Here is a 12,630-nt window from a genome sequence, read left to right as displayed (position 1 = left end):
ACCTATTCACAGGGGATCCACATTATCTGCTAGCATATAAAAAACTCCAAAAAAGTCCTAAAGAAAACTGGTTAGCTTTGTTAATGCTGTTTCCCAAACTAATGTGGCCACAGAGTCCTTTCCTTGAACAATATCAATCAACACTGAACACACAGTAAGAAACAATGGTCTATAAAAATTCAATAAAACCTCCTTACAGTGCAAAATGGTTCTGTAGCTTCATAGTGCTGTACACATATTATCAAATGGTTCTCTAACTGCACGTCAGAGAGACTCTGGGAACGTAACAAAACTTAAGTGGCTTAATCAATATTACACTTATCTAGTTAGTAGAAAAATCAAGGCTTTAATCTTCTAATTTCTAGTTCAGAGCTTAATTTTCTACTGAAGGTCATAAAGACCACAAACTGAATATGTAATCAACAATAAAAGATTATTTTATTAATAAATATCAAAAAGTAAACATTGCTAAATTTTTTAGGTAATCCTCTCATTCTACACAATGCTCACACTTTCTTGAATACTGGGTGTACTTTTGAACCTCACAAGTTAGGAGTGACAGAGGATACAGATATTATACTAGAATCCAAAATATAAAAGAATTATATTTGACTTTGAGTCCCAGTTTTCACTTTACAAATCGGGGTATTAATATCTGTCTTTAAAGGGCTGTTATGAAGGCAAATTTAAATAGATGAGTTAAAGGATGATGAGTTATATAGATGATGATATGATTATGAATGGTACAAGATATTGGTATTCTCTCCAAAATGAAAGAGAAATTAAAATCTCATTAACACAATCCTGCCCAGTGGAAGATAGCAACTGTGGTAGTGTGATTTTTTTCCCATAATCCCACACTAAAGCTGATTTAAATTTACAATTAATAGTCTCATTTCTAGGTAATAAAGAGAAACTTATACACTTGTAAATATGTACAAAAGTTGATTTTATGACATAAATCTTACTATTCATTTAAAAACAATACATGAAAACCACAAACATTCATCAAAATACTAAGGTAAACCTAGTGCATCAGCATACAAAACTGTAACAAATACATAAGAATAAAAAATTTGAAGAACAAACTCAGTAAGGCAACTTAGTCTTGGTTAGGGGTGCTTAATTATATGTCTCAGCTGAGGGAAAAAACTCTGACTTACAGAGGTTATTCTGAAGATTCACAAAGAAAAGAATGTCCAGTGTAATTATTATGGCTAGAATTACTAAAAAAATAAAACATAACCCCCTGAGAAACACAATTACTAAAATTTATTAATACTTCAAACTCTCCCAATCATAATAAGAAAAGTTTTTCCATGATGAGTATTTGTAACACTTACCTGTTATACCCTCTGCTAGAAGATCTGTCATTTTGCAACACGATGCCAAAAGCTTAGTGGTAAATTCATCTAGAAGCATTATCTTAAAATGAATATAAATTAAGAAATATTATCAGCATTTGACTGCCAAGAATTCACAAAAGACAGAATTTAATGCATTAAACCTACTCAAACTTATAAACTTTTTATAATATAAAATTAAAATATTAGGAGAGTGGGCAAAATTATCTCAATTCATTTAACTTGTATGACCTAGAAATTTATTTCCTCAATGTACAGACATATGATATTATACATAAGTAAGCAAATAGAAATATTTTCATTTTGAAGCAGAGAACTTGCTCATTTTAAATGTATGTTAACATCAAATTTTCTTAAAATTATAAAATGCCACTTGTAGAATTATAATTGTTCTAGGCACCATTTTAAGCATTTTACATGGATTAATTCATTTAATATTTACAACTACCCTATGAGGTACTTCCATCCCCATTTTATCGATAAGGAAACAGAGGCACAGAGATGTCAAGTAATTTGTTCAAGAAGCCACAGCTAATAGGAGGTAAAGCTAGGATGTGAACACAAGCAGTATGGTTCTAGACCCTATACTTTTTTTTTTTTTTTTCCTATACTTTTATAGAAGTACAATAAGTAAAATATATAGAAGTCTTCAATAAAGGCTTCTAGCTTCATGCAAATTCTATGTGAGTATGCAAATTCTACCTTCCATTCGCCTTCTTTCTTGCAGTCATCAAACACTGTTGCTTTTATCTCTGCAAAGAAAAAGGGAACTATTTAGGAATTTTAATCAACAGTCAGAATAACTACTCAAAAGGTCCAAGATGGCTGGGGAAATATCAACTGGAATTGCTCAGCTACATAAAAAGCACATTCACATGTTAAACTCGAAGTAAAAATCCAGTTCTCTTTAATACATAACCTATATGGTACATTTAAACTGTAATATATTTTTAATCTTTGAGAATAAGAATATTATTAAAAAGGCTAGGGACTTCCCTGGTGGCGCAGTGGTTAAGAATCCACCTGCCAATGGCAGGGGACACGGGTTTGAGCCCTGGTCTGGGAAGATCCCACATGCTGTGGAGCAACAAAGCCCGTGCGCCACAACTACTGAGCCTGCGCTCTAGAGCCCATGAGCCACAACTACTCAAGCCAGTGCACCTAAAGCTCGCGCTCCTTAACAAGAGAAGCCACCACAATGAGAAGCCTGCGCACCACAATGAAGAGTAGCCCCCACTCAACGCAACTAGAGAAAAGCCTGCACGCAGCAGCAAAGACCCAACGCAGCCAAAAATAAATAAATAAAATTTTTTAAAAGGCTAACATATTTAATTATATAAACATATCTGGAAAATATTTCTGAAAGTAATATCTCACTTGGTTTTTCCTATTTACTTAAATCCTAAGTAAACAAGATGAAAACAAGAAACTGGGACTTCCCTGGTGGTCCAGTGGTTAAGACTCTGCACTTCCACTGTTATGGGGCAAGGTTCAATCCCTGGCTGGGGAACTAAGATCCCACATGCCACCATGGCCTGGACAAAACAAAAACAAAAAACCCACAGAAATAGCCCTAACTGGCCCATTGCTAAATTACATCTGACAATCAAAACTAGATAAGTAAGTTTCTTCCTGATTTACTACAATTTTCAAAAATGTGTCACAGCATTAGGATACAAATATTCAGAATTTATTTATAATCAGTAAATATTTATTAATGCGTTCCTTGCAATGATTTTCAAAATTAATGTAAACATATATTTTAAATTACTAAATAAAATACACAGAGGCAATTCACACAAATACCTGTTATTCTACTTTGTAAGATAAAAATTTCCCACACTTAATGTTTTATTAATTCTCAGTTAATTTTGGAAACTGTAGTAATGTAACACATAAAATAAAATTAAATGTAAATTACAGTAACTCTTGTTTTTCATTAATTCTTTTTTTAAAATTTATTTATTTTGTTTACTTTTATTTTTGGCTGTGTTGGGTCTTTGTTGCTGCACGCGGGCTTTCTCTAGTTGCGGCGAGCTGGGGCTACTCTTCGTTGCAGTGCGCGGGCTTCTCATTGCATTGGCTTCTTGTTGTGGAGCACGGGCTCAGTAGTTGTGGTGCGTGGGCTTAGTTGCTCTGCGGCCTGTGGGATCTTCCCGGACCAGGGCTCGAACCTGTGTCCCCTGCACTGGCAGGTGGATTCTTAACAACTGCACCACCAGGGAAGCCCCATTAATTCTTGATAATGAGATACTTATATAATTCATTTAAACTTTTCTATTTCTTAATTTATATTTAAGTTAATGCTTTCGGAAATTTACCAACAAGTTTTTGGCACCATGTTAAAAAATGACATGTCCAAGAAGAGGGTATATTTAATAAGGGTTACTGACACTCATCATAAGAATTGTGATCTGAAAGGTTTTATTGTGATTGAGAAGGTGTGGAAGTGTTAAGATATTAAGAGGATAATATATATGTTTCTGGGAAGATTATGATGTTATATAGATTTATGGCAAAAGCCTGAAGTATTTAACCATAATTTAAGCCTAAAGTAGTGGATTCTGGTATTCTACAGGCAAAGAGGAAGGATTTCCTCAAGTAGCACTGAGGCACTGAAACATTACGGTACTTCCCTTTCTAAGCTTGCTTTATTCCTGTATACCTAAAACAAGCTGAAAATCAAAGACATTTTGCTAATTTTTGCCAAATTTATGTCTTTCTCTTAGAAATGAATGCTCATGGAATTTATGATGGAGCAGACTGAACAGCTCCCTAGCCGAACTCATTCCAGTCTTTACCACCTTAGAAACTGCACTGTCATATATGGCAGAAACTAGTCACATGTGGCTACTGAGCACTTGAAATGTGGTTAGCCTGAACTGGGATGTCCTGCAAGTACAAAATACACACCAGATTTCAAAGACTTGGTACAAAAAGAAATTTAAAATATCATTTTGTATGTTATTTACATGCTTCAATGATAACATTTTGGATAGATCAAGTTAAACAAAATATATTTTAAAATTTAATTTCATGTTTTTTACCTGTTTTTTTTGATTTGGCTATCAGAAAACTTTAAGTAACATATGTGGCTTGCCGTTATTTCTAACTAGAATCTGAGGATACCTTAGAATCTGAGGATACCAAGCCAGTCAGTGTTAGCATCTCAAAAATGATAAAGAGATAACTAGTTTTGTGGACAGAGATTAGGGGCATCCATGAAAAGTGATATGGTTACAGGTAAATTGTGTTTGGAAGAGTCAAAGGAAATCACATCAACTAATATGACAGAACTAAAATGGTATTTCCTCTAATTATTAATGAGAATTATTTAACCTTATAATCCATTTCTCTTGCACCCTAAATATGGATACATCCCAAGAGTCAATTCTCTTACTTTTGCTCTGCTTGCTCTATACTCTTCCTCAGAGACCATACTCATCATCAAAGTATCCTCTAACAGATCTATCCTTTAATTTTTCCCCCAACTTTATTGAGATATAATTAACATATAACATTTTGTAACTTTAAGGTATATAATGTGTTGATCTGATACACATATACTGCAATATAATTACCTCTGTAGTGTTAGTTTACACCTCCATCACCTCACATAATTACCATTTCTTTTTTGGGGTGAGAACGTTTAAGATCTACTCTCTTAGCAACTTGCAATTATATAGTACAGTACTGTTATCTATAATCACAATGCTGTGCATTAGATCCCCAGAACTTACTCATCTTCTAACTGGATGTTTGTACTCTTTGACTAACTTCTCCCTATTTCCCTCAACCCCCAGGAATCCTTTAATTTTCCACAAATCCTCATCTCTCCTTGTGCCTCAAATTAAGATTAAATGCCCTAAAAACTGCTCTAGACTTCTCCATTTCTATGAGTTTTATTGTCATTTTCTTTTTCTTTTTTTTTTTTTTGCGGTACGCGGGCTTCTCACTATTGTGTCCTCTCCCGTTGCGGAGCACAGGCTCCGGACGCGCAGGCTCAGCAGCCATGGCTCACGGGCCCAGCCGCTCCGCGGCACGTGGAATCTTCCTGGACCGCGGCACAAACCCGTGTCCCCTGCATCGGCAGGCGGACTCTCAACCACTGCACCACCAGGGAAGCCCTATTGTCATTTTCTTAGTCATAGTCATCAGCTATTTCCTCTTTCCTCCATTTTCTAATCATTAGGCTGTACTGATTGTTCTTTCTGGTGACTGCCGCTGTCACCAGCATTGCCTTGATTCTCATCATCTCTCACTGAACTACTGCAATAATCTCCTGTTTGGATTTCCTGCTTTCCACCTCCAACCCCTTTAACTTTTCCAATCCATTTTTCACACTGTTGTCAGAGTCATCTTCCTGAAGCACAGCCCTGTTATATCAATACGTACCTCAACATTCTCTCAAATGCTCACTGTTACCTACCTAGAATAAAATCTAGACTCTTACTATTCAACATCCTCCATCAACTGGCCTCCACCTAATCTCTAAATTAATCTTCCACCAGTCCAGATGGCCCCCAATTAATGACCTATTAATACCAATTACTCTATCTTTGCTCCTTCTGTTTCTCCTATATATAAAAGGAAATGTATTTAAAACTGTAACACCAAAGAGGATGTGAAAACACTGAAAGGAAAAATAAAAGAACTAACAAAGTAGCGTATAGCATCAGCAATGCCAAGGTGTACTTGTACAACTATCTTTAATCACAGAGAAACTAATAAACCTGATAAATATGCAAGAAAAACTGATTTGTCTGGAAAACAGGAAATGAACAGGTAAGAATCTTTAGAAAGGTAATCCCAGGGGCCTGGGGCAGAGGTAAAAGTAATACTCATTACTAGTTGAATAAAAACAGATTGACCTGCGCTTCCCTGGTAGCGCAGTGGTTAAGAATCCACTTGCCAATGCAGGGGACACATGTTTGAGCCCTGGTCCGGGAAGATCCCACATGCCACGGAGCAACTAAGCCAGTGTGCCACAACTACTGAGCCTGCACTCTAGACCCCACGTGAGCCACAACTACTGAAGCCCACACGCCTAGAACCCATGCTCCACAACAAGAGAAGACACCGCAATAAGAAGCCTGAGCACCGCAAAAAAGAGTAGCCTCCGCTCGCCACAACTAGAGAAAGCCGGCGCACAGCAACGAACACCCAACTCAACCAAAAATAAAAATAAATAAATTAAAAACAAAAAACAGATTGACCCGTTCATGGGAAAGACCACTTAGACCTTTCAAGGTTTATTGTTTTAAAATTTTATGAAACGGGACTTCCCTGGTGGTCCAGTGGTTAAAACTTTGCCTTCCAATGCAGGGGGTGTGGGTTCGATCCCTGGGTGGGGAGCTAAGATCCCACATGCCTCGTGCCAAAAAACCAAAAAACATAAAACAGAAGCAATATTGTAACAAATTCAATAAAGACTTTAAAAAAAATGCTCCACATCAAAAAAATCTTTAAAAAAATGTATGAAATATGAACAATATGAAAACTGAGGACTAGTATAAGACCACCTAAATATATACAAAGGCAAATATTAAAGCAATTATTTCTAGGTAGAAATTTAGTAAATTCTATATTTATTCTTCAAGCAAATACTTTACAATTAAAAGTCTGAAGGGGGACTTCCCTTGTGGTCCAGTGGTTAAGAATCCATGCTCCCAATGCAGGGGGCCTGGGTTCCATCCCTGGTCAGGGAACTAGATTCCACATGCCGCAACTAAAAAAGATCCCGCATGTGGCAACAGAGACCCCGAGTGCCACAACCAAGACCCGGCACAGCCAAATAAATATTTTTTAAAAACCCGACAAGCAGCCTGAAGTATTCCTTTCTTAAACATAAGGGTGGAATGGTAAAAAGCCACTGCTATAAAATTGCTTGATGGCAATGTAAGTCAGAACAGTAGTTACTCTGGGGTAAAGGGTGGAATTTGGCGTTGGAAGAGTTATGGGGTGCTTGGAAACATTCCATACCTCAATCTAGGTGGTAGTTACATGAATAAAAATTTATCCATCTAGGACTTCCCTGGTGGCACAATGGTTAAGAATCTGCCTGCCAATGCAGGGGATACGGGTTCGAGCCCTGGTCCAGGAAGATCCCACATGCCGTGGAGCAACTAAGCCCATGTGCCACAACTACTGAGCCTGTGCTCTAGAGCCTGTGAGCCACATCTACTGAAGCCTGTGCACCTAGAGCCTGTGCTCCACAAGAGAAGCCACCACAGTGAGAAGCCCGCGCACCAAAACAAAGAGTAAGTAGCCCCTACTCACCACAACTAGAGAAACCCCGTGCGCAGCAACGAAGATCCAATGCAGCCAAAACTAAATAAGGACTAATAACTAACTAATAAGGCCCTACTGTATAGCACAGGGAACTCTACTCAATATTCTGTAATGACCTATATGGGAAAAAGGATCTAAAAAAAAAAGAGTGTATATACATATATGTACAACCGATTCACTTTGCTGTACGCCTGAAACTAACACAGTATTGTAAATCAACTATACCCCAATTAAAAAAAATTTTTTTTAATGTATCCATCTGCACATTTAGCATTAGTGCACTTTACACTAGCATTATACTTAATGAAAACTTTAGGAACAAGAAAATGACTTCCTTTCAGCACTGTTCTAGTAAGTCCCCAAAATGCTGATGACTGCTGTTTGAGAAGGAGGAAAAAAAGCCTTTCAGCTTTAGTACCTCACCACTGCTACAGCATGTCTGAACAATTTAGCTCCAACCTAGCTTTCAGTCTTCATCCCCCTATTTCTTGCAACAAATACTCTGTACTCAGACAAAAGGAATTATTCCCTCTTCCATAAACAATCACATACTTTCACATCTTTGGGTCTTGGCTCAGATTTCCCTGTCTGGCAAAATCCTACTACCTTTCACTGTTACCTCCTATTTGGAGTCTCCCCTGATCCACTCGCAGAGAGGAAATAATTCCTTTTCCTTCTCTTCTCCCATGAAACTTCTTCATGCTGCTAATATAGCACTTAGTACCTATGTACCTGTCTCCTCCCACTGAATTGTAAACTCCAGGAGGTCAAGGAGTATGCACCTAGAATAGTGGGCAGCACAGGGTAGTCAATAAATACTGATTTAAAAGAATACATGACTCTGCAAATATCCAAAAAGTAAAAGAAGAGAATTTTTCTCAACAAGATAAACTTAAAGAAGTGACCAGAATGAAAAAAGACATAAAACAAAGATAATTGATTAAAACAAAAAACAAAAAAATATATTTTATACATGCCTATATTGGCATAAATAAGTTCTCAAGGAATTTATAAGAAACCTGAGTGGTTGTCTCTGGCAAAGGAGTCTGGGGTCTGGGTAGGGATGAAGATTAATTTTATTTTACAGTCTTTTCTGTTATCAAACTTTTTTGCCACATCAAGGTATTTAAGAATGATTAGGGCTTCCCTGGTGGCACAGTGGTTGAGAGTCTGCCTGCCGATGCAGGGGCCACGGGTTCGTGCCCCGGTCAGGGAAGATCCCACATGCTGCGGAGCGGCTAGGCCCATGAGCCATGGCCGCTGAGCCTGCGTGTGCTCCGCAACAGGAGAGGCCACAACAGTGAGAGGCCCGCGTACCGAAAAAAAAAGAACGATTAAAATTGTTAATTACAAAGATTTCGAAGGAGGAGGAAAAAGTTATGTTAATGTTAACTGTTTAAAAAAAGGAAGTCACAAAATGACAAATAATAAAAAATATATCTGAAGCTATATAAGAACTAGAAGAAAAATGTGAAAAAAACCCAAAAAGCTTATGATTTAATGTGCAAAGAATTGGCTCAGATAAATACATTCTGATTACTTTTATTTGTAATTTTACTCAGTTCATTTTCTCTAACATTTCCTGTAAAATATACAAGGTGAATTACAGACATTAGACTATTGTTTATAGACAAGAAAGAAAATAGGCTATACTGAATAAGGAAAAAAATGTCATAGGTGGCTTCAACTTGCTTTACGGTCGATTTAATTACTATTGTTTTGCTGTGTTTTTCAAATAAAGTTCATCAAATTTTTATTTAAAATCTTTTATCAGTGATATTTTTATTACCATTCCCCCCTGTAGCAAAAAGTGGCAAATGAGCAATACCAAGCACTAGAAACTTTTACTGATTTTAAGTATGGGAATTAGTTTTGTAAATAAATGTAGCCCTTTGCATTCAAATATTAAATTTTTAAAAGATGTTTTAATGTGGTCCCTAAAGGCTGATTCCTTCTCATGTTTTAGGCCTCAGCTCAAATGTCACCTACTCAGAGAAACTTTTCCTGATCCACCTACCTACAACAGTCCCTTTCTATATATAGATATCACAGACTGAAATAATGTTTATTCTTTGTTTATATACTTATTTTCTATTATTCCACACTTGAATGCAAGATTCAAGAAGGCTGGGAACCTGTCTGCCTTCTATTGCTGTATTCCCCTAGGAATTCAATAATATTTATTGAATAATGGGGGAAAATTACAAAACTGATCTACTGTTTTCTTCTCCCCACTGTTTACTTTTCACAAGCATTATTATCCATTGCATTCTGCCAGGGCCTGTTTGGAGTTTAAAGCTCTAGAAGAGGGCTTCCCTGGTGGTACAGTGGTTAAGAATCCTCCTGCCGGGCTCCCCTGGTGGCACAGTGGTTGAGAGTCCGCTTGCCGATGCAGGGCACGCGGGTTCGTGCCCCAGTCCGGGAAGATCCCACATGCCGCGGAGCGGCTGGTGCCGTGAGCCATGGCTGCTGAGCCTGCGCATCCGGAGCCTGTGCTCCGCAACGGGAGAGGCCACAACAGTGAGGGGCCCGCGTACCGCAAAAAAAAAAAAAAAAGTCCTCTTGCCAATTCAGGGTACACGGGTTTGAGCCCTCGTCCGAGAAGATCCCACATGTCGCGGAGCAACTAGACCCGAGTGTCACAACTACTGAGCCCATGCACCACAACTACTGAAGCCCGTGCGCCTAGAGCCCGTGTTCCGCAACAAGAGAAGCCACTCCAACAAGAAGCCCTCGCATGGCAACCAAGAGTAGCCCCCGCTCACTGCAACTAGAGAAAGCCCACACACAGCAATGAAGACCCAACGCAGCCAAAATTAAATAGATTAAAAAAAAAACCCACTAATCTATTTTCTACTAATCTCTATAGATTTGCCTAATCTGGACATTTAATATGAATGGAGTCATACAATATGTGGTTCTTTACAACTGGCTTCTTTTCGTTTGGCATGTTTCCAAGGGCACCCTTCGTGCCCCGGTCTGGGAAGATCCTACATGCCCCGGAGCGGCTGGGCCTGTGAGCCATGGCTGCTGAGCCTGCGCGTCCGGAACCTGTGCTCTACAACGGGAGAGGCCACAACAGAGAGAGGCCCGCGTACCGCAAAAAAAAAAAAAAAAAAAATACCGTAGCATGTTTCAGTACTTCCTTCTTTTTTATTGCCCAATAATATCCCATTGTATGGACATAACCACATGTTATTTATCCATTCACCAGTCCATGGACATTTGGGTTGTTTTTGACTTTTTGTCTATTAAGAATTATGCAGCTATGATAATAGGTGTATCAGCTTTAACATCTGTTAAAGAGATAATAATTCTTATTGTTTTGATATTTGTAAAGAATAGTGCCTGGCACACAGTTATGTTCAAAAAATATTAGTTCCTTTCTCCCTACTTTACAGGTAAATTGAAGGTTAAGTTATTTATCTTTCTAACCTGACCTAACTATACTACCTTCAACCTAGCAAAACCTTTTCCCAAATATATGATTCTCCCTGAGGAGATTCCTCCATCATTTCTTTCAGACTTTCTCACCTTTTGCTAACAGAACTCAGAGGCTCCCACTTCTCTTTCTCTCTCTACTTTAATTAAACTAAGTGCTGAATGAATATCATCTTATCTTTTAGTTATGTTCCTATTTCCACAAAATTTCGAAGAACTGTTTTTTTTAATCTGTACAACACTTCCTTCCATTCAGTGTCCCCTCTTCTTTATCTCACGCTCCATGTAGGTATCCTGGTGCTACCTCAAGTTAACAGCACAAGATGGAAATTTTGTTACCTGTAAACGCTCCCTCTTGCCTAGTTTCCATGCTATCAATACCGAGGTTACTATCATTAACCTTTTTTTTCTGATAAATGCTGATGTTAAGGACCATCTTGGAAATTATACAACACAATTCATTATCCATTTTCAAATAAATGTATTTAAATGCCACTGTGATTTTAAAACATTACCAAACCTTAAAAGGGACCCATGTAAATTCTGAAAAACAAAATGCTAACCTTATAATTATCCAATTAAAAAATTTTTCATAACTTTTTTCCCCTTCTATTTATACCCTTGTTTTTAGTATGTTAAGCAGTACGCCAGTTACCGATTTGGAGTTTTAATTTTACACAGGAACTCTGTGACTCCCATAATTTTGTTAACTCAGTCACTATTTCTGTTCCTTGCTCAACAAGCTGGAGCCAGAAATACTAATTAGATGTTACCCCCTTCCACTACTAGACCATAATTACTTTGAGCCCAGCAATGCCAAACAATGATGGTTCTTCCTGTTTGGTTCTTGGCGGTTTCATTCCTTCTCTAAGCTGGCAGACCTAGGTGTGGAGTGATATTTATGAAAGTCGTAGATGATACAGCACAATGGCAGAATATCAGTAACCAATACGTATTATAACACAGTCCTAGCAGAAGGGAGTGGCTCCGAGAGTGGAAAGGAAGAGGTGAAGGTGCAGATTTGCCCCGAGATTTAATCATTCCAATGGTCCCTTCTCAAGAACTCTTTAGAAAGTGGGTTCTTCTAGAAGGGAAGAAGGGTTTGTTTAACAGTGAGGTTTTCTTTTTTTTTTTTTAAAGGACAAGCATTGTAAAGTACGGTTAGTAAAACTCTGCTGATACTAAGACGAATAAGCAGAGTAAGCAGTCTTGGAAAACTCAAGTGTGGGGAGAAGGGGAGGAGCGGGATAGAGAAACACAGCGCTCAGACTGTCTCGGGTGGAGTGACATCGCCGACTGGTGGGGCCCCGGAGGCAGCGCAAGCGAGGAACCGCGCAGGGGCCGCGGGCGGAAAAGCCGGGCCCAGGGCCGCTCACGCAGGGCGGGGTTTCGGGGCCAGAGCCCGGCCGAGCCAGCCCAGAGGGTGCCGGACGCCTGCGAGAAGGCCGCGTCCTCCCGCACCCCGCCCATCGTTGGTGCTGCCAGAACGAGGGCTGGGAAGGAAAGAAAGAAGAAGTGCTAACATGGACGTGGG

At 38.6% G+C, this 12,630-nt stretch overlaps 1 protein-coding gene across 1 annotated transcript in view; it reads right to left on the bottom strand.

Moving 5' to 3' along the window:
• Positions 1-11,532, bottom strand: part of STXBP3 (syntaxin binding protein 3) — a 53,486-nt gene extending 41,954 nt beyond the window's left edge. The window contains exons 1-3 of the mRNA XM_065890793.1: positions 11,436-11,532; positions 2,067-2,116; positions 1,344-1,425 (exon numbers count right to left, since the gene is read on the bottom strand). Coding sequence (XP_065746865.1) covers positions 1,344-1,425; positions 2,067-2,116; positions 11,436-11,532 — 229 coding nt within the window. The remainder of the gene's footprint in view (positions 1-1,343; positions 1,426-2,066; positions 2,117-11,435) is intronic.
• Between the last annotated feature and the right edge of the window lie 1,098 nt (positions 11,533-12,630).

The sequence above is a fragment of the Phocoena phocoena genome, chromosome 1 (genome assembly GCF_963924675.1).
Source record: "Phocoena phocoena chromosome 1, mPhoPho1.1, whole genome shotgun sequence".
Lineage (NCBI taxonomy): Eukaryota > Metazoa > Chordata > Mammalia > Artiodactyla > Phocoenidae > Phocoena > Phocoena phocoena.
Note: the sequence above shows the minus strand (reverse complement) of the source record. Positions and strands in the feature narration are given on the sequence as shown.